This window comes from Microcebus murinus, chromosome 1, assembly GCF_040939455.1.
Source record: "Microcebus murinus isolate Inina chromosome 1, M.murinus_Inina_mat1.0, whole genome shotgun sequence".
In the NCBI taxonomy this organism is placed as follows: Eukaryota; Metazoa; Chordata; class Mammalia; order Primates; family Cheirogaleidae; genus Microcebus; species Microcebus murinus.
The window spans coordinates 43,336,461-43,355,382 of NC_134104.1; the positions used below are offsets into that span (position 1 = coordinate 43,336,461).

The window sequence follows — 18,922 nt, forward strand, 5'->3', positions numbered from 1 at the left end:
GTTTGGGAAGGATGTGGCTAATGAATGCATAGTATGTCAATGGTTTGAGAAGTTATGTTCTGGTCATTTTAATCTTGAAAATGACCCATGTGGGTAACATGCAACCAAGGTGAATAATAATGATCTGGAAGCTGTAGTGCAAGTGAATCCATCTCAACCTATGCATGAATTAGCAGCAAGGTTTGACATTACTATTTGAACAACATTGAACCATTTGAAACAAATGGGCAAGGTAAAGAAGCTGGATAAATGGGTACCACACGAATTAAATGAGCACCACATGAATTAAATGAGCATCAGAAGAGAAATCATCTGGAAGCTGGCCTTTCTTTTTTGTCATGACATAAAGGTGAACCATTTCTACACCATATTGTTACATGTGTTGAAAAATGGATCCTTTTTGACATTTGCAAGCATTCAGCACAATGGTTAGATAAAGGTGAAGTGCTGAAACAGTCCAAAACTGAATATTCATCAAAAACAGCTAATGGTGTCTGTTTGGTGGTCCAGTACTGGTATTATCCACTAGCTTCATGAAATCTGGTCAATCATTTACAGCAGATGTCTACTGCAACCTCTTGGAAGGTATGATGAGGATGCTTGCTATTCAGCAGCTGAGAATGGTCAACAGAGACAGGCCAATGCCCTTACAAGATAATGCTTGACCACATGTTGCACAAACAATGCTGCTCAAACTATAGAGGCCATGCTTGGAAACTCTGTTATCCACTATATTCACCACACCTTGCACCAACTGACTACCACTTCTTCCAGGCTTTGGACCACTTCTTGCTTGTTTAATTCCCAACAAGCTGTGGAAAATGCCTTTTATGGTTTCATCACCACTTGCTCTCCAGGCTTGTTTGCTGCTGGCATAAACAAGCTACCATTAAGATGGCAAAACTGTATTGGTAGTTTAGATGCATACTTTGATTAATTGTACTGCTTCTTGTTTGAGATACCATAAACTACACTTTTGATTTGAAATCTGACATTTCATATTTAATGACCTAAAATATTTTCTATCTGGCACAAGCTACATAAATGGTAAATGGCTATAAGTTGGATTCCTTGTTTTTAACTATGGTCTAAATAAAGTTGCTTTAAAAATGAGGAGCTTCTCTGTTACATTGACCTTCATATTTGAGCCATTTTGAAAGATTAATTCCCAAATTTTTCTTAGCTAAGTAAGATGAGGCTATTCAGAAAGGCAAGTAGTTTTATTTGTGCCTACGTGTGATTATGATTCCTGCCCCTCACCCCCTGCTGTGAGCAAAATGTGTGCTTTCTAAAAATATTTCTATTGAAATATCCCTGAGTCCCAAAGGAGGTTAAATTGTGAGCAAACAATAGGAATGGATCGTCATTTTCATGAAGTTAGAGATGAACATGATTCTCTTTTCCCCATTTTTAAGAGTATGAAAGTACCATTCCAAGCCTTTTGAGTCTTTTCTGTTATTTATTTTTTACTAAGTAGACATCTAAGTATCTGGTGTTTCAAGTATCTTTTGCTACTGTGTTCTTATTTTTTTAAGTCCACAGAAAATGAGCTTGTTACTTTGAGTAATTTTTTCCTACCAGCCCCATTCCCTGCTTTATATCTTTAGAAAAAGGTGGTGGCGGAATAGGGATGGCTTGTATATTCTTTCAAGAGACTTACATACTACTCCATTAGGCAAAAAGATTAATATGTTCCAGTGGAATAGTGTTTTCTACTGTGAAGGTAAGCAGGCACAAATGAAAATTCTGTTATATTCTTTTTATTCCCTTCACAAATGATATTTGCTTGCCTTTACTGTACCAGACACAGTGCTAGGCTCTGGAATATAGACATGAATAATATATTTTCTGAATTTCATATTTTCTGAAGTTCATATTTAAGTTGGGCAAATGGACAACCAGCCGTTACAGTAAGGAGCAGTAAATAAATGTAGGAGAGGTATTACTGAGTGCAGTAGGAGCACAAAAATATATAAGCAAAACTGGAACTCGGTGGGTAAAGGATTAAGAGTCAGGTAGAGAAGGATGTTGCAGGCAGGGGAAGAAAGTGGTTTGCTAGACTGTGAACTTGGCATAGTTTAGCAATATTAAGTGGTTTCATGTGACAGGTGTATCCGGATCCAGGTCATGAATAACTCTCTATATTTATGCTAAGGACTCTTCATTTTATTCTTCAACTGACAGAGATTTGTTGAAGGATTTTTGAACCCAAGAATGTCATGATGATATTATCTCTCACTTTGACAACCATGGGAAAAATGGATGGAAGCAGAGCAATTCTAATGATACAAGAAGGGATTCTAATGATGTAGAAAAGAAGTGTTAAAATCATTAACTAAAGCAATGATTTTTATCGCTAAACCAAAAGTTTAAAATGTGCTATTTGCTTTAAAACTCAACACATTTTAAAATTTTGATTTAGCAAATAAGAATCATGGAACTTAAATATGGGAAATAAATTCCAGGGTTTTAAGTGTCAAATAATATTCCTTTTTGTGATTTTAGCTTTCAGTTCTTTTATTGTTTGTTCAATACTTATGTGCTGATTTACTGCTATGTTTTTCTGGAATTTTTGTGTGTGTTTGTAGTGTACTTGGAAGTAATTGCAGCTACTTGAAAAGACCGAGTTCTGCCTTAATCCCATGAACTCAGAGCTGCATTTTCTGCAGAGCTTTTACCATTTTACCATTTTCATTTACAGTCTCAGGCAGTATGTTTATAGAAAGCTTTGTAAACACTCTAAATTAAGTAGAATTTTTGGGAATCCTGAAGCAAGATTCTACAAAGAGTCTAAATGGTGGTTGAATGTTTACATAGTTTTTAGGTAGGTTATTCAAAATAGATTATAGTTAGAGAATTTACTTATGAAATTGTCAAGATCAGTAGTGTTCTTAATTATACCCCAAAGCGTTGTAATGTGCTATTTTTACATGTATTTTGCAAGTCTGTTTTTGTTGATTTGAACTTTAAATAGACCAGTGTCAATTCACATTTAATTTAAAAAAATTAGTTGTAAACAATCATGTGGCAAGAGATAAGACTAGTAAAATAATAAAAAAAGATAAGAACCTACTCATTTTTAAACTAGCAACCACTGAGACATTCTTATTTTTATATATATATATATATATATATGTGTGTGTGTGTGTGTGTGTGTGTGTGTGTGTGTGTGTATGGGTTATAATTCTATAATATTGTTTTTTACTTTTTTCCTCTGATTTTTCCTGTAGAATTATTCATGTGTTTAGCACACAGCTCACATTTATTTATTTATGTTTTACATACTTGCTTTTCCTATTGACAGTTAAAAGCTTTAGGGGTCTGGCCTGTCTCATTGGTCCATATGTTCCTACATAGAGTCTGGGACTTAATTACATTTTAATCCATTGTCTTTTCCAAGTGTATATGACCTATCTTCTGTTCCTGCCCGGATACTCCAAATAATGGCACTGGATCTTATGGATACAAAATCTAAGTAGCATAAATCCTATCCTCTCTTTCCATCTGCTTTGGGATGGCCTTCCCCTGATCTGAGCTATAGGCATTTCCTCCTTTATGGTCCCTCCACTACCAGTGAGCAGGATCCCACCATCTCGTCCACTCTCAGTCACCTTCCTGCTTACATTTGTCCCCTGCTTGAAGTCTTTGAAGGCTTTTCCCACTGCATGTGAGACAAGGATCAAATTCTGTAATGGGTCAGACCAGTTCTACTTAGACTGGCACACACTAACCTCTGGTCTCATTCTCATCTCTTGCAGGATTACCTCTGCCTGTCACAAGTTCTATGCTCCAAACTTATGTTAAAAACAAACAAAACGTGGTTTTGCGAAAATGCCATATTCTCTATTACTCTCTGCCTTTGTCCCTCTTTTGAGGGCACTTTACTGAGTAGGCAAAATCAGTTGTTCCTTATTTCTTCTATGCTCCACAGTATTTTGTTCATTCAGCAGTTATAGCTCTTACCAAACTGTATTGTTAAAAGTTTGTGTATCACTTAGTAATATCTCAAGAATGGAAAAACCAGCACCATATGTACTCACTAGCAAATTGGTATTAACAGATCAACACCTAAGTGGACATATAGGAATAACATTTATTGGGTGTCGGGCAAGTGGGAGGGGGGAGGAAGGGATGGGTATATACAACACAACGAGTAAGATGTGCAACGTTTGGGGGATGGACATGCTTGAAGCTCTTACTCGAGGGGGAAGGGGAGCCTGGGCAATATACGTAACTTTAACACTTGTACCCCCATAATATGCTGAAATAAAAAAAAAAAACAATTAAAAAAAAGTTTCTGTATCGGTTTCTACAACTAGACCGAGTTTCGTGAAGACCCAGACCTACTCATTTTTATATTCTTAAGGCGAAGCACAGTCTTTGGCAGTGGGGAGACATCTTTAGAGTGGAGCTACTTCAATGTGTCTCAGGTTGTGAAAGTATGAAAATGAGATAATGTATAAAAGCAGAGATAAATATTGAGATCTAAAATGCATACATGCTGATTAGCAAAGTAGTTTATGATGACATCTCATAAGGCACCTGTGAAGGTATTCCAGACAAAAGACAATTAAAAGTCACTATCTAGAAATCTGATTTTTAAGGTGCCATCTGGAACAATCTTGGGGATAGCTAAGCATGCATCTATTTTTGAGTATTCCCAGAATTTACTAGATGAACTTATGTGCTTATAATGATTTGCTGAATAGAAATGTGTTCTATTCCAAATAACACTCAGCATAGGCATTAAAAAAAGATCAAGCTGTGTAGAGCTTTAATATAAATAAAATCTTAGAGTGCTAGCACTTTCCAAGGTTATGATAGGCATACATTGGTGCTTCTTTATTCATATGTGTCATTACTGTGATGTTGATTATCAGTATGAGAAAATATGAAGCATAATGAACTCACAAAAATTTCTAAAGCCTGGATGAGCATTTTTGAATGTGTTTTTCAAGTTTAGAGATTCAAATCAATATATTCTTTTAGTATAACATTTTGTATATGAATCTTTGGACATTGCTGACAATGGGCCTTTCAATTTTTTGTTTATGGAAACTGTACGAGTTTAGTAATACTATTTTAATTTCAGAAGAAACTGTGGTTTTTATTTTTCAGTGTTGAAAATGAACCCATGAGCACAAGTCAGAAAAAGGAAAATGCACTTTCATCAGAAGCAGTAAAGGTACAGTTTTCAATTATTATTTATGTCAAGCAGATATTTTTAATTCCTGTTCATTTTTCCTTTTAGAGTCTATCATCTTATTTTACATTTTAAAATGAACACCATATTATTACTTTATGTGGAAATCCAGCCCAGCTCTGTGGGACACTTGCGTCATGAAATGGGAAGGGGGTGACAGGGGAGAAGGGCCCTGAGAAGAGAGTGTGCAGAGTTCTAGGCTCTGCCACTGACCAGTTGTGTGGTCTTCAGCTGAGGCATTTAACTTCTTTGTGCCCTAGTTTTCCAATTTGTAAATTGGATCACATGACCTCCACAGTCTTTTTTCCCTAGGAAGTTCAGGGATTTATGTCATGTTTTCTGAAATGCTATAGGCAGGTAATAGTACTTGGAGGGGGATAGAGGTTAATAGCATGTTCCTACATGTCCTTGCTACGTGTCGGATATGTTTGGTCAGCTCACGTATAAACTGTCCTTGGTTTCTACAGGACAAGCACATAAAATATATAAGCTATACACCTACCTAGAGAAATATCCATGAGTAGTTGAAAATCCTTGAAAATCACTAAACCTTGCAACCTCTTTTTTTATTCATAAGTGCTTTTCTAGAAATTTGAAGTTTCCAGTTTCTGGGTATGTGATCATGTTTTGGTAGCTGTCCCATAGTCGTGGCTTTTTGTCCCACTGCTTTCTTGTAACATGATTTGTGACAACCAGTCAAGGAGAAAGTTTGTACTTTCCAGGGATTTCAGAATATATTAACTTGGTCAGTGGAAAGACCAAAAATATCATCAGAATTCTTCATTACTGATGTTTGACATTTTATAAAACTATATAAAGTCCGAGTGCATTAAATATGGTAAAGATAAAGTTGTTTTCATTCTTTTTTCCGGCCTTTCCTGTCATAGTAAAACATATAAATATTTACTTTATTGAGAGAAAAAAGATCAGCACCGCCTTGCTTCCCTTTCCTTTGTCAATTTGGCTTCTAAATTCTGCTACGGATAGTTTTATAGTATCTCTCACCTACTTTTCTTCTGCAGCCAATTGTTAGCTGGCCTGCTGATTTACCATCGTATGGGCTCTGTAACTCCCTGCTCTTCTTCAGTTTTTGCTTGCCTTGAGTTGCTCAAGTTACTCAAGATTTTCACTTCTAATGCTACATATGAAACTTTGCCCTCGTGTTGTTTCTCAGGAAGGCCGTTACTTCTGAGATCTCAAACTTGGAAGTTTCCTTGGTTAACACATTTTGTCATTCCATCTCTCAATCCTTCATTGCCTTTTAACTCATTGTTGACCTTCCCCAAGCCTTTCTGCTTCCCTTGCTCCCTTCTTTTCTGCTGGTCTCTACTTGTTTCCCTATTCAGCCTCTATCTGCTGGTGTACTGTTTCAGCTATACTTTCACTAAAAACAAAACAAAACAAAAAAAACTTCAGTCTTCAAATTTGGATAAGTTCACCTTCTTATTTACAACAGTCCTGTTTTCTAGAGATTTTCTCTAGAAAGTCACATCTTTGTGGATTCAGTAACTATATTAGTTTATTAAGTATGAAATGTCCAATTTCCTTAAGTACTAAGTTTGACAGTGTTGACATCTCTGACATTTCACCTTGACACTCTTGTTTTATGTTTATTGTGAAGGTACATTCTCAGTCTTTCAAACACATGGTTTGGCTTGTGATTATCTTTCACAAAATTTTTAGAGCAATTTTTGTGAAACCATGCATAAGTCAAAAATTCATGTTATTTTTGAATATGAGTTCCATGGTGGAAGCAGTGCATCCCAGACAGCTCAAAATATCAATGAAGTGTTTGGGAAGGTTGTGGCTAATGAACAAACAGTATGTTAATTTTTTGGAGAAGTGCCATTCTAGTGATTTTAATCTTGAAAATGAGCCATGTGGGCAACCTGAGACTGAGGTGGATAATGATGAGCTGAAAGCTATAGTGGAAACAAATCCATTTCGACCAATGCATGAATTAGCAGCAAGGTTTGCCATTACTATTTTAATAAGATGAGACCATTTGAAATAAGTAGGCAAGGTAAAGAAGCTGGATAGATGGGTAACACGTGAATTAAGCGAGCATCAGAAGATAAATCGTCTCGAAGCTTGTCTTTCTTTGCTATTGTGGCATAAAGGCAAACCATTTCTATACCATATTGTTAATGTTATGAAAAATCGATTCTTTTTGACAATCACAAGCATTCGGCACAATGGTTGGATAATGGTGAACTACCCAAATACGGTCCAAAACCGAGTAATCATCAGAAACAACTAATGGTGTCAGTTTGGTGGTCCATTGCTGGTATTATACAATATAGCTTCATGAAGCCTGGTCAGTCGATTATAGCAGATGTCTGTTGCAACCAACTGGACGAAATAATGAGGATACTTGTGATAAAGCAGCTGAGATTGGTCAGTAGAGACAGGCCAATCCTCTTGCAAGACAACACTTGACCACATGTCACACAAACAATGCTGCTCAAACTACAGAGGCTGAACTTGGAAACTGTCATCCACCATATTCACCAGAACTTGGACCAAATGACTACCACCTCTAACTGGCTTTAGACCACTTATTGCAAGGAAAAATATTCAATTCTCAACAAGCTGTGGAAAATGCCTTTCACGATTTCATTGCCGTTTGCTCCCCAGGTTTCTTTGCTGCTGGCACAAACAAGCTACCATGAAGATGCTAAAACTGTGTTGATAGTTTAGGTGCATACTTTGATTAATTGTACTGCTTCTTGTTTGACATGTAATAAACTAAACAAACTTTTGATTAGAAATCGGACTTCTGGGCCTCCATGCTAACAATCTTTCCTATCCATTTTTAATGTCTTGGTCTTGCTAACAGCCTTTTCTGTTCATTCTTAATATCTTAGTTTTGGGTGCCCAGGATAATTTCATTTGGGAATCTGGGACCCTAAGTAAAAATCACTCACAGTCATGAGATTGTTTTTCTTATGTTTAAGGCTATAGGGTTACTTATACATAGACACTCTGGTGCTCTCTCCGGGGTAGCCTGAGCATTTTGGCCCATGTAACTATTTTTTTCTTTGGCCAATCTTCTGGAAACTACTGGAAGAATTCCTTCAACCTAGCCATGCAGACCCAGTTGTTCAGGGGTGGCTGCTACCAGGCATCAAAACAAATGTGTACTTTGGTAATGTCAACAGTCAGCCCCATGCCTTTAAAAAAAATGGTTAGCAATAACATTTATTATCTTGCTATTTTGAACAGTCTCAATTGAAAATTTTTCATTTAGCCAGTGGCATACAGCAATGCCATTTGTTTTATTTGTAATGGAGAGTTTCTTGAAGCAGCATTTTAGTGCAATTTGACATTTCTCACCATGCTTCTATCTTGTTTACCTGAATTTTATGTCTTTTGTGATAAGGAAAAAAATATGTAGCATTTTCAAGTCTGAATTATAACAGATTTAAGTATAATAAATATGGCCTTATATATGTTGTCTTTTTTGACCTTGAGATACCAAACCAAGATGACAAAAATTGTTGATTATAAGGCAAGTTTGAGCTACAAAAATTAATTCTATTTTAAAATTAGAAACTACATTTTATATTCTCTTAACATCATTCAATTATTGATTCTTAAAATCCCACTTATGTGCTACATAAGTGTTGCTATTTTGCTAACATTGGAGCTACTTCTAATGCTTGGATCTGATCTTCTAGTGGAATATGTATTTTGTTTATATTCGGTTTTTATATCTAGCTGGAGAAGCTTCCAGATATTTAGTCCACATTCTACCATTGTCTTGCTGCCTTAGACTCTTGCTGCATTCACATTCATTTTTATTTAAAAGAGAGGGAAGAGGGAAGAGATGTCATTATGCCCTGCTCCCTTTTATGTATTTCAGAGGAATATCCATCCCTTTCTTCCTTCCAAGGCTCAACTCCGTCAAGCCCCCACCCCAGCCTCAGCCCTATACCAACAGTGTTGGTGTCCTTATTTCCTGCCTTCTCTTGTGCCTGGCTTTCGCTGCTTCCATTTTTCCATCTTGACTAACTTCTTCCCATTTGCCTCTGTTCTATGTGTTTCTCTCTTAATATATAATATTAAACACAATGTGTTTTTTTTTTCTTTTTGTGGGTCTGATTTCCTTTCCTTTCAGTCTTTCATTCCACTTTACTCCTTTTACCCCAAAATTTCTTATGACAGTCTACATTAAGAACTGTTCAATTCTTAATGCTTTCTGATCTGACTCTTGTTTCTTTTCTAGTTCCCACCAACATGGTAAGCCTAATACTGTGCCTGGCACACATGTCATGGTTGCTGAATATGTAGTCATTGAATGAATGAAAGCCATTCCATGAAACCAATGCATTCGAGGTCACCAGTGACCTCTTGCTGACCACATTTAGTGGCCTTTCCTTAATTCTTATTCTTTTTTTTTTTTTTTTTTTTTTGAGACAGGGTCCAGGCTAGACTGCCATGGCATCATCACAGCTCACTGGAATCTCAAAGTCATAGGCTCAAGCAGTCCTCCTGCCTCAGCTTCCCAAGTAGCTGGAACTACAGCCTTACATCACCATGCCCAGCTAATTTTTCTATTTTTTGTAGAGATGGGGATCTTTCTCTTGCTTAGCTGGTTTCAAACTCTTGGCCTCCAGTAATTGTTCCACCTCAGCCTTCCAAAGTGCTGGGATTATAGACGTGAGCCACTGTGCCCAGCCCATTAATTCTTATTCTGTTTAATCAGTTGAAACACTTGGTCTTCCAAATATTACTCTCCTTTTTAAAAATTTTCAATTCCTACCTGTGGCTATTTCCTTCTCCATTTTTTTCACTAATTATCTTCTGGGTAACTAACCTATCATTGTGGATAGGGGAAGGCTACAGACTGATATCCAGTCTGGGGAATCTGTTTATAGACTGAGGCTGTAAACCATGTATTACTGGCAGCCTGAATCTGCATAGCTCTGCATACACCCACAGATTTCTAAAGCAAGACTCATTCACCTATGTGGTAAAGATAAACTGGAGTTTTTTGGGTGGAGATGACCAAGGATCAGAGAAAGAAGCTTTGAGATTATTGGCCATATTTGAGAGCTGGATGGAGAAGATAGGAACATTTTTGGAAGCTGAGAGGGACAGTAAGAATCAGAGGACAGAAGGTATGATGAGGCGGGACAACTGGTGTGATGGTTACACCTGGGACAATAAGGTAGAGGAGCTGCAAAGATGATCAGATGTGAACACTGGCAAATTCCTGAAATTCAGAGTCAGAGGCAATTTGAGCAAAGACAAAGGCCAGGGTTAGCCAAAGGGGCAGGCAGAGTGGAAGGGGAGGTCGTTGGAGTTGAGGGTGCTAAGGAACCCGGTGGGGTGGGGAATCAGGATGTTCTCAAGGCTTGTCCTTGTTATGAACAATGGAGCCAGCACCTGGGAAAGAAAGGAGGACCAAACCAGGTGCTAGAGACAGTAGAGCCACCTGACCCTTCCCTGGTTTCCACTCACACTTAAAAAACTTTTTTTAAATTTATGCATAATAATTGTCCTTATTTATGTGATACAGAGTGATAATTGATACATGTATATGCAATGATCCAGTCGGGATAATTAGTATATCCATCTCCTCAAACTTATTTCTTTTTGTTAGGAACATTCAAAATCGTCTCTTCTAAGTATTTTAAAATACACAATAAATTTTATTAACTATAGTCACCCTAAAATGCTATAGAACATTAGAACTTATTCTTCCTATCCAGCTATAATTTTGTATCCATTAACCAATCTCTCCTCATCCCCTTTCTCCCACCCTTACCAGTCTCTGGTAACTACTATTGTATTCTCTACTTCTATGAGATCAACTTTTTTAGCTTCCACACATGAGTAAGAACACGCAGTATTTATTTTTCTGTGCCTGGCTTGTTTCACTTAACATAATATCCTCTAGGGTTTCATTCTTTTTTATGTCTAAGTAGAATTGTATTGTGTATAGATATATGTCACATTTTCTTTATTCATCTGTTAATGGACACTTAGGGTGATTCCATATCTTGGCTATTGTGCATAGTGCTGCAATAAACATGGGAGTGCAGATATCTCTTTGACATACTCATTTATTTCCTTTAGATATATACCTAGTAGTAGGATTCATGGATCATACGGTAGTTTCACTTTTAGGTTTTTGAGGAAGCTCCATACTGTTTTCTGTAATGGTTATACCAATTTACATTCACACTAATAGTGTATAAGAGTTCCTTTTTCTCCACATCCCCACTAGCATTTGTTATTTTTTGTCTTTTTGATAGTAGCCAATATAACTTGGGTGAGATGATATCTCATTGTGGTTTTAATTTGCATTTCCCTCATAATTATTACTTACCTCTAAAGACTCAACTCCTGTCATTTTGTTTATTGTTTCCTGGTTGTTTTGTATATCCTTTGTTCCCTTCTTCCTCTCTTATATTTTATCTTTCTTTGGAGGTTTTCTGTTGTGATAAAGTTTGATTATTTTCCCATTTTGTGTATCTGCTCTCTGTCAGTGAGTTTTATACTTTTGCATTTTCTTGCTGGCATTTATTGTCCTTTTGGTTCCAGATATAGGTACTGTCAGCATTTCTTGAAGGTCTGTCTAGTGGTGAAGAGTTCTCTTAGTTTATTTCTGTCTGGGAAGACTGACTTTCTCCTTCATTTCTAAGGGATAACTTTGCTGGGTATAACATTGTTGTCTGAGAGTTGTTTTAGTTTAAACACTTTGAATATATCGTCTCACTCTCCTCTGGCCTTTAAGGTTTCAGCTGTGGTATCCGCTATTAATCTGATGAGGATTCTCTTATATGTGACTTGATACTTTTCTCTTGCTATTTTTACAATTCTCTCTTTGTCTTTGACTTCTGACAGTTTGACTATAATGCACCTCAGAAAAGATCTGAGTTGAATCTATTTGGGTACCCTTAAGCTTGATCTTAATGTCCATATTTGTTACAAGACTTGGGAAGTTTTCAGCTATTAATTCATTAAATATGGTTTCTATGCTTTTATCCATCTTTTCTCCTTCTGGAACTCCCAAAATACTTACATTTGTTCCCTTAATAATGTCCTATAGTTCCATGGGTGTTCGTTACTTCTTTCTTTCTTTTTTTTCTTTTGACTGGCCTACTTCAAAAGGCCTGGCTTCAAGTTCAGAATCTTTTCTTCTGCTTGGTCTACTCTGTTGCTGAAGCTCTCAATTATATTTTTAATTTTATCCAGTGAAATTTTCAGCTCCAAGACTTTTGTTTGGTTCTTTTTTATATCAGTATCTCTTTGAGTTTCTCATTCATATCATGAATTGTTTTTCTGATTTCATTGAATTATCTATATTATCTTGTAACTTGCTGAATTTTCTTGAGATTATTATTTTGAATTCCTTTTCAATCATTTCATAGATTTCCTTTTGTTTGGGCCGTGTTACTAAAGAATTATTGTGTCCCTTTGGAAGTGTCATGTTTCCTTGCTTTTTCATGTTACTGTGTGCATATATTGATGTCTGCATACCTGGTAGAACAGTCATCTCTTCTAAATTCATGGAGTAGCTTTCATAGGGACTTTTTCTTGTAGATGTGATCTATAGTGTAAGTTGGTTAGGGTGTTTTGGTTCTGTGTGGGCATCTAGTGTAGTCTCCATATGATTTCTTTGCTGGAAATCAACAACTGTGAGTGCCTCAGTGGCCTATACTGCATATGTTTGTAGAGGCAGTGGTGTGACTTTGCTGGGGTTGCGGTTGCTGGTTGTGGTGGGCACTGGCAACTGTTCTTGGGCCCTGGGGAGCATACACATGGCACTTAGCAGCTCTACTCCTTAAGGGAGTAGGACAAAATTCTCTAAAACTTGACCTTGTTCACTGTGCTAGTCACCACATTGGTATAGCCCCTGCCATCTCCTATAGGCCTCTTGAGGAGGTGACTAAATAATGCTGATTAGACCTTCCAAACAGTGTTCTTATATCACTAGAATGTAGATTCTATGAAAACAAAGATTTTGGTGTATTTTTTACTGTTGCTTCTAAATACCTATTAATAGAATAATGTCTTGGTGTTCATTATTTATTGAATTTATGCTTTAACATTTACATTGACCCTAACTGCTACCTGGGTCACCTGGTTTTAGCCCATTGCTGATTTGGGGTTGCATTCCTCAGAAACACTCTTCCACTTCTTCTCTAGTTTGGGAACCCAAACTAGCTTCCCTCTGTGTCTCCCCTTCAGCTTGATAGATGAGTCCTCTATCTACTTATTGACCTGAGAGCCACTTGTGGGACCTTACTTACTGTCTTCACTTATAGAATTATCAGGGTTTGGCTACACTTTTTCCCACTTTACTTGGAAGAGGAAATGTACCTAGTTTTCTCCAAAGCTAATACCTTCCCTTTATTATTAATAGAAGTATTATAGATTATGCTGGCCTCTTTATCTTCTGCCTTTCCTTCTGGAACCTGTCATCTATCTCCCTTATACAGTAGTCACTCCCTTTGCAACAAATACACAGCTGGTATACAAAATTGGAATAGGAACCCAGTTCTGTCTTGGAACTTAAAAGGTTGTCTTTTGTCTTTACTTCTTTCTAGTTAAAGATCTCTCAAAAGGGTTCCTTTCTATTTACGACCATTCCTATTTCCTTGCCACTACCAACTGCTTAACCCTTTGAGTTTGGGACTGGGCTTATAAATCCCTGGACTGTTATAAATATTTTTTTCCTGCATTCATAGGCCTTTTCCATAGTCCTCAGTTCTTTAGTTATTAATCTAACAAAGACTGCAATAAAGGTACAAAAAGCTCTGCCCCTTTGAATTTTATGTTCTAAAAGAAGAAACAGATATTAAATGTTATAAGTGTGTAGGTTTGTGGTTTGTGTGGGGTGTGTATGTGTGTTTACTAGTAAGTACAAGGATAATGATAAAACAGAGAAGGAGAATAGACGGTTTTAGAGTGGAGGGGTTTGCTATTTTAGATAGTGATGAGGGAACTTTCAATGAGGAGATGGTTTTTAAGTAAAGGTATGGAGGAGGTGGGGGGAGTAAGTCATCTAGCTATCTGGGGGAAGAACATTCTAAGCAGAGAGAAGAGTAAATGCAAAATTTCCGAGGTAGGAGTGTGCCTGATGTTTTTGAAGACCAGTGAGGTGGATAAGCCTCATCTTTCTGGAGCTTACAATGGCACTTGACATTCTTTAATCCCGTCTGTCTTGGAAGTGTTCTTTTTTCTTTGCCTTTGAGACCAGTATTCTGGAGGGAATAACCTGGTCTGATTTTTGCCTTGTCTGTCTCTTTCACTGATTTCTTCTGTCCTTTCTGCTAGCTTTTAAATTTTTTTACCCTAGGGATCTTTCATTGGTACTTTGTTCCTCTACACCCACCGTGTGTTGCCAAATTACATTCTTCAACTGTGCTTCTGACTGTTTACCAGACATCTCAACTTATGTGTCACCAATGGACCAAAATTTCAACATGTTTGACATCTAAATAGTTTGTTGCACTTCCTTCCCCTCTTCCCAAAAGCCCTAATTTTCACTTTTCTGTGTTTCTCATATCCATTTTTGGCTTAGCTACTCAAATTTTGGCCCACTTTAGAGAACCCAATCGTTTATGACTGTTATTCCTCACCCTCCACTCCTCATTGGTCATTTTATCAACCTCTTTCTCTGGCCTCTGTGCTCTAATGCTCTGCAGCCACACCCATGCCATAGTAAGCATACTTCAAAATTCCTTTTCTTTGTGCAACCATACCTTGTGTCTAGATGATCTTCTCATCCTTCAGGAGCAAGCTCAAATGTCACCTTCTCTATGTAGCGGTTTCTTGCCGTCCCTAGTCAAGTTAATTGTGTCTTCCATTGTGTACATACCTCTTCTGAGCCCCACACTGTGATATAATGATGAGTATCATGTGGAACTATAAGCTCCTTGAAGGCTACAGCTAAATCTTATTAGTGTACATAATGCATTCCTATAGTTTCCTGTATTTGGCACATAGCAAAGAGAGAAGATAGATGAATGTAGTCTAAGGGTACTGCATTACAACATATTGAACATGAAGGAAAAAAATCAAAATTCATATAATGTGTATGCCTTCATCAGTAGCATTCGTATATGCAGAATATCAGCATCTTTGAGGGCAATTGGGATTAATATTTTGTTAGTGTTTGCTTGAATCCTGAGTGCTTTCATTCTGTTCACTCATTGGAATGATGGCAGACAGTCTTGTTGGCAAGCAAACATAGGCCCCGCCTAATGAGGGCCTGTAGCAGGCTGAACTTGCTGTTGTCTAGGCTGCAGTCAAAGAACAGCTGCTTTAGATTAAACATAAAAATTTAATTATGTAAATACATAATTTATTGTAGGTGTTTATTTTGAATAGTGGTGTTCTTTTCTACCAGTCTTTGTTTCTAAATTCAGAAATGTTTTTTCTTTGTTGAAGGTATTTTAATTACTGGTATAAGTTTCTCATAAGATTATAGGAACTGAGACATTTAAGGAAACTCAAAAGTGTTCTTTAGTATATTTATGATATAAGGAATCTGGAATAGCAAAGAAGTTGACAATTGAGGGGAAGGAGAAACAAGTGTTTTTTGTTTGTTTGTTTGTTTTTTAGTTGTATAACTTTGGGAGGCCAAGGTAGAAGGATCATGTCAGGCCAAGAGTTCAAGACCAGCCTGGGCAACATAGTGATACCCCATCTCTACAAAAAACTTAAAAAGTTAGCTGGGCACGGTAGGGTACACACCTGTAGTCCCAGCTACTTGAAAGGCTGAAGCAGGACGATGGCTTAAGCCCAGAAGTTAGAGGCTGCAGGGAGCTATGATCAGGACCAGCCTGGAAAACAGAATAGGACACATCTCTTAAAAAAAAATTGTATAGAACTTTAAAAGATTAAATGTAAATAAAGGCTTTTATTAGTTTAGCAAAATGTATCTTCCTCATTTGAAAAGCAGTCTGTTATGCTTTAAAAAGACTAGTAAAGTAAAAACAATTGAGTCAGTGAGATAAATACTATTTTTGATAAAAATTATTTGTCTTGAAATGTGAATGATGTAAGAAGCTATAGTCTCCTTGGTCCCTTGATTTTCCTTCTTTTAGACCATTACCCCAATTTTATCATGCTCTTTTGTGAAAATCTGAAGCATTTTAAGGACATTTATGAATCTTTAATGAGCAGCCCATAGTTCACTTTCTTCACATGGCTATGTAAGATGAGCAGTCATTCATTTTAGTTATAGAAGAGAATTAATCACTGTTCATTTCATGTTATAGTGTTAGTTTGTTTTGACCTAAGGAGAAATACTGTGGCTAGAAATTATAACAAATTAAATTGGGTAAAAAACTAGTAAGTATGTCTTTCATATAAATGAGCATTTTCAAATTGTCCACTAGCATATCTTCAACTGCCAAACTGAGAGGCCATTTATGATGTTTACTTGAGGAGAAGGCACAGGTAACTTACAGTGCTGGCTCTCAGAGTGTGTAGAAGCTTGGACAGGTGAGGTGGAGACAGGTGGAATCAAGTTGCAGCTGAAACCCATGAAAGGCGAGACTTGTAGTGACTCTAGAAGGCTGGTGATATTCTAAATACAGAGGCTCACAACTTATATTAAGTTCCAATATGTAGAAAAATGCTGTGTGCTTACTGAAAAATGCTCTTTGACACCTAAGGTGGGAACAAACTTAAGAATATTATTGGATCGAAATCAGTTTGCTGGGGTTAATAGGTTCTAAACGTCTTATCAGCCTTTCATATGCTAAATTTTCTTAGTGGTTAGTGAAATGTTCCTTTAAACTATTTTGAACTTAGATTAAAACATGGAATGAGGTGAAAAAGTGGTATAATTATGATGCTCTTGTATTCTGGAAGATCAGCTTCTTACAAAACTTTGTCATGTGAATCTAAAGTGCCCTAAGGTGGTTTTGCCTTTGTGTTCTGATCATTTCTGACTCACACTTGAGCTTTCATTTTATAAGGGCTAGTGAGCATAACCGATGACAGATACTGTCAGACGTGCATTCCTTTTACAAGTATGCAAGCAAGCATGTTTGGAAGGCAGGGTGAGTTGGCACATTGGCCTAAAACCTTTTGGAATCTTGGGAAGAGTGTCAGGTGGAATACCAGCATGTACTTTAATATAGCAGCTCAAGTTTTCCTCACACAGAGTATGACTGAATGTGAGTTTGCTTTACCAGTGAGTTAAATATAAGCAGGTAAAAAATGCACCTCTGGAAGTGTTTAATCTCTGTAAGAATGCTTGGTTCAGTCCAGTTTACATTAATATATGTATCAGGACTTCATGTTTTACCATGAAGGGGTCACAGTGGGTTATCTCTGAATTGAAGCACCATGTTACTATCTTTCCTCATCCTTATAAGGAACAGTTTTACATAGTGTGACAGCTTCATGGGTTAACTCGGTACTCAAATAATGAGATTTATTTAGGTGTCACTGTCTAAAGTACAAAGTGTTTGAAATATTCTCCATTAGCTCTGAAATTATAAAGGCTAAATTTAAATACACATGAGGTTTTCCATCATCTGTACTTTTACTTGGTGCTGTCACTTTACTTTTACTTCCCTTTTACTTATCTCTCTATACCTACCTCTCACTCTTCTTTTTGTACTCCAACTTCCAATCATATTAACTCCCTTAGAAGCTGACATGTCATCTCACACACACGGAGAGGCACAAACATCATGTAGTCACTTTTTCTGTCCCTAGTTACCACCTCTATTCTCACCTCTACCAAATATGTACTAGTTAGTCCAGTTCTGGGTTGCCATGTGTGGTGTGCATCTCCCCTCACAAGGTTTACTCTATGGGTTTGCTGAGGCCATGCTGACTGTGTTCTTTAGTAGATCGTTAACTGCTCAAAGGAGCACAAGCCATCAGCCTTATTCACAAATGTATCTAGTACCTAGCACAGAGTCCATTGTAATAGCTTATCAGTCAATCTATTTTAGTTTTTAAATGATGATGCTTATTGTTCTCAATTTTGTTTTCAAAGATTCCCCAAAGTGAGGACAAAAGGAACCATGCTGAGAAGCCAATCACTCTTCCAACACAGGGAGATCTCAAAAAGCCAAATGATCTTTCCGGTTCTACTTCAGAAACCAAAATTGGAGAAAGTGACAGACAGCCAAAAGAAAGCTTTTTTCACTTTCTTGGTAACCTGTTCAATATCTCAGGAAAATCATCTCTGGGTGAAGCTAAACATTCTTCTTTGAAAGATGACCATGATAAAACTGAGAAAGATTTACAGAATCCCAGTGACCATCATGAGGAATCCGTCAAAAGAGAGAGGGAGCTGATCTCAGGCTCCCTGGGGACACAAGCACTTCCAACAGAAGAGCAAGAGTCCACCCCAGCTGAACTCTCAGATGCCTTTTCTTTGGATACAACACAAGACAGTGAACAGGAAACCAGTGATGAGCTAAAGTAAGTTTGAAACTTTATTGAGCCAAAAATTGAGCTAATGAGCCTCAGTTCTAAGGCCTATTACTTGAGGGGATTGGAAAAAGGATTCTGTAATGTCTGTGCTACTAGGTAAAAAGTTACTGTTCTGTGTACCATATAGGTAATCTTGGGCCATTTGAGCTATTTTAGGGGTGGCACTAACACCTTTTAGGTGCTAAATTTATCTTAGTACAAGATTTATTTCTTCCTTGAATGGGAGTGTTTTCTGTTGTATATATTCCTTTTATATTAGGGCAGGCCATGTATTCAGTATGTGCATTTTGGGATCCA

General features: G+C 37.1%; 1 protein-coding gene across 1 annotated transcript in view; it reads left to right on the forward strand.

Moving 5' to 3' along the window:
- The window catches only part of CRYBG3 (crystallin beta-gamma domain containing 3), a 106,998-nt gene that overhangs the window by 17,120 nt on the left and 70,956 nt on the right, over positions 1-18,922 (forward strand). The window contains exons 2-3 of the mRNA XM_012766976.2: positions 5,119-5,185; positions 18,183-18,613. Coding sequence (XP_012622430.2) covers positions 5,119-5,185; positions 18,183-18,613 — 498 coding nt within the window. The remainder of the gene's footprint in view (positions 1-5,118; positions 5,186-18,182; positions 18,614-18,922) is intronic.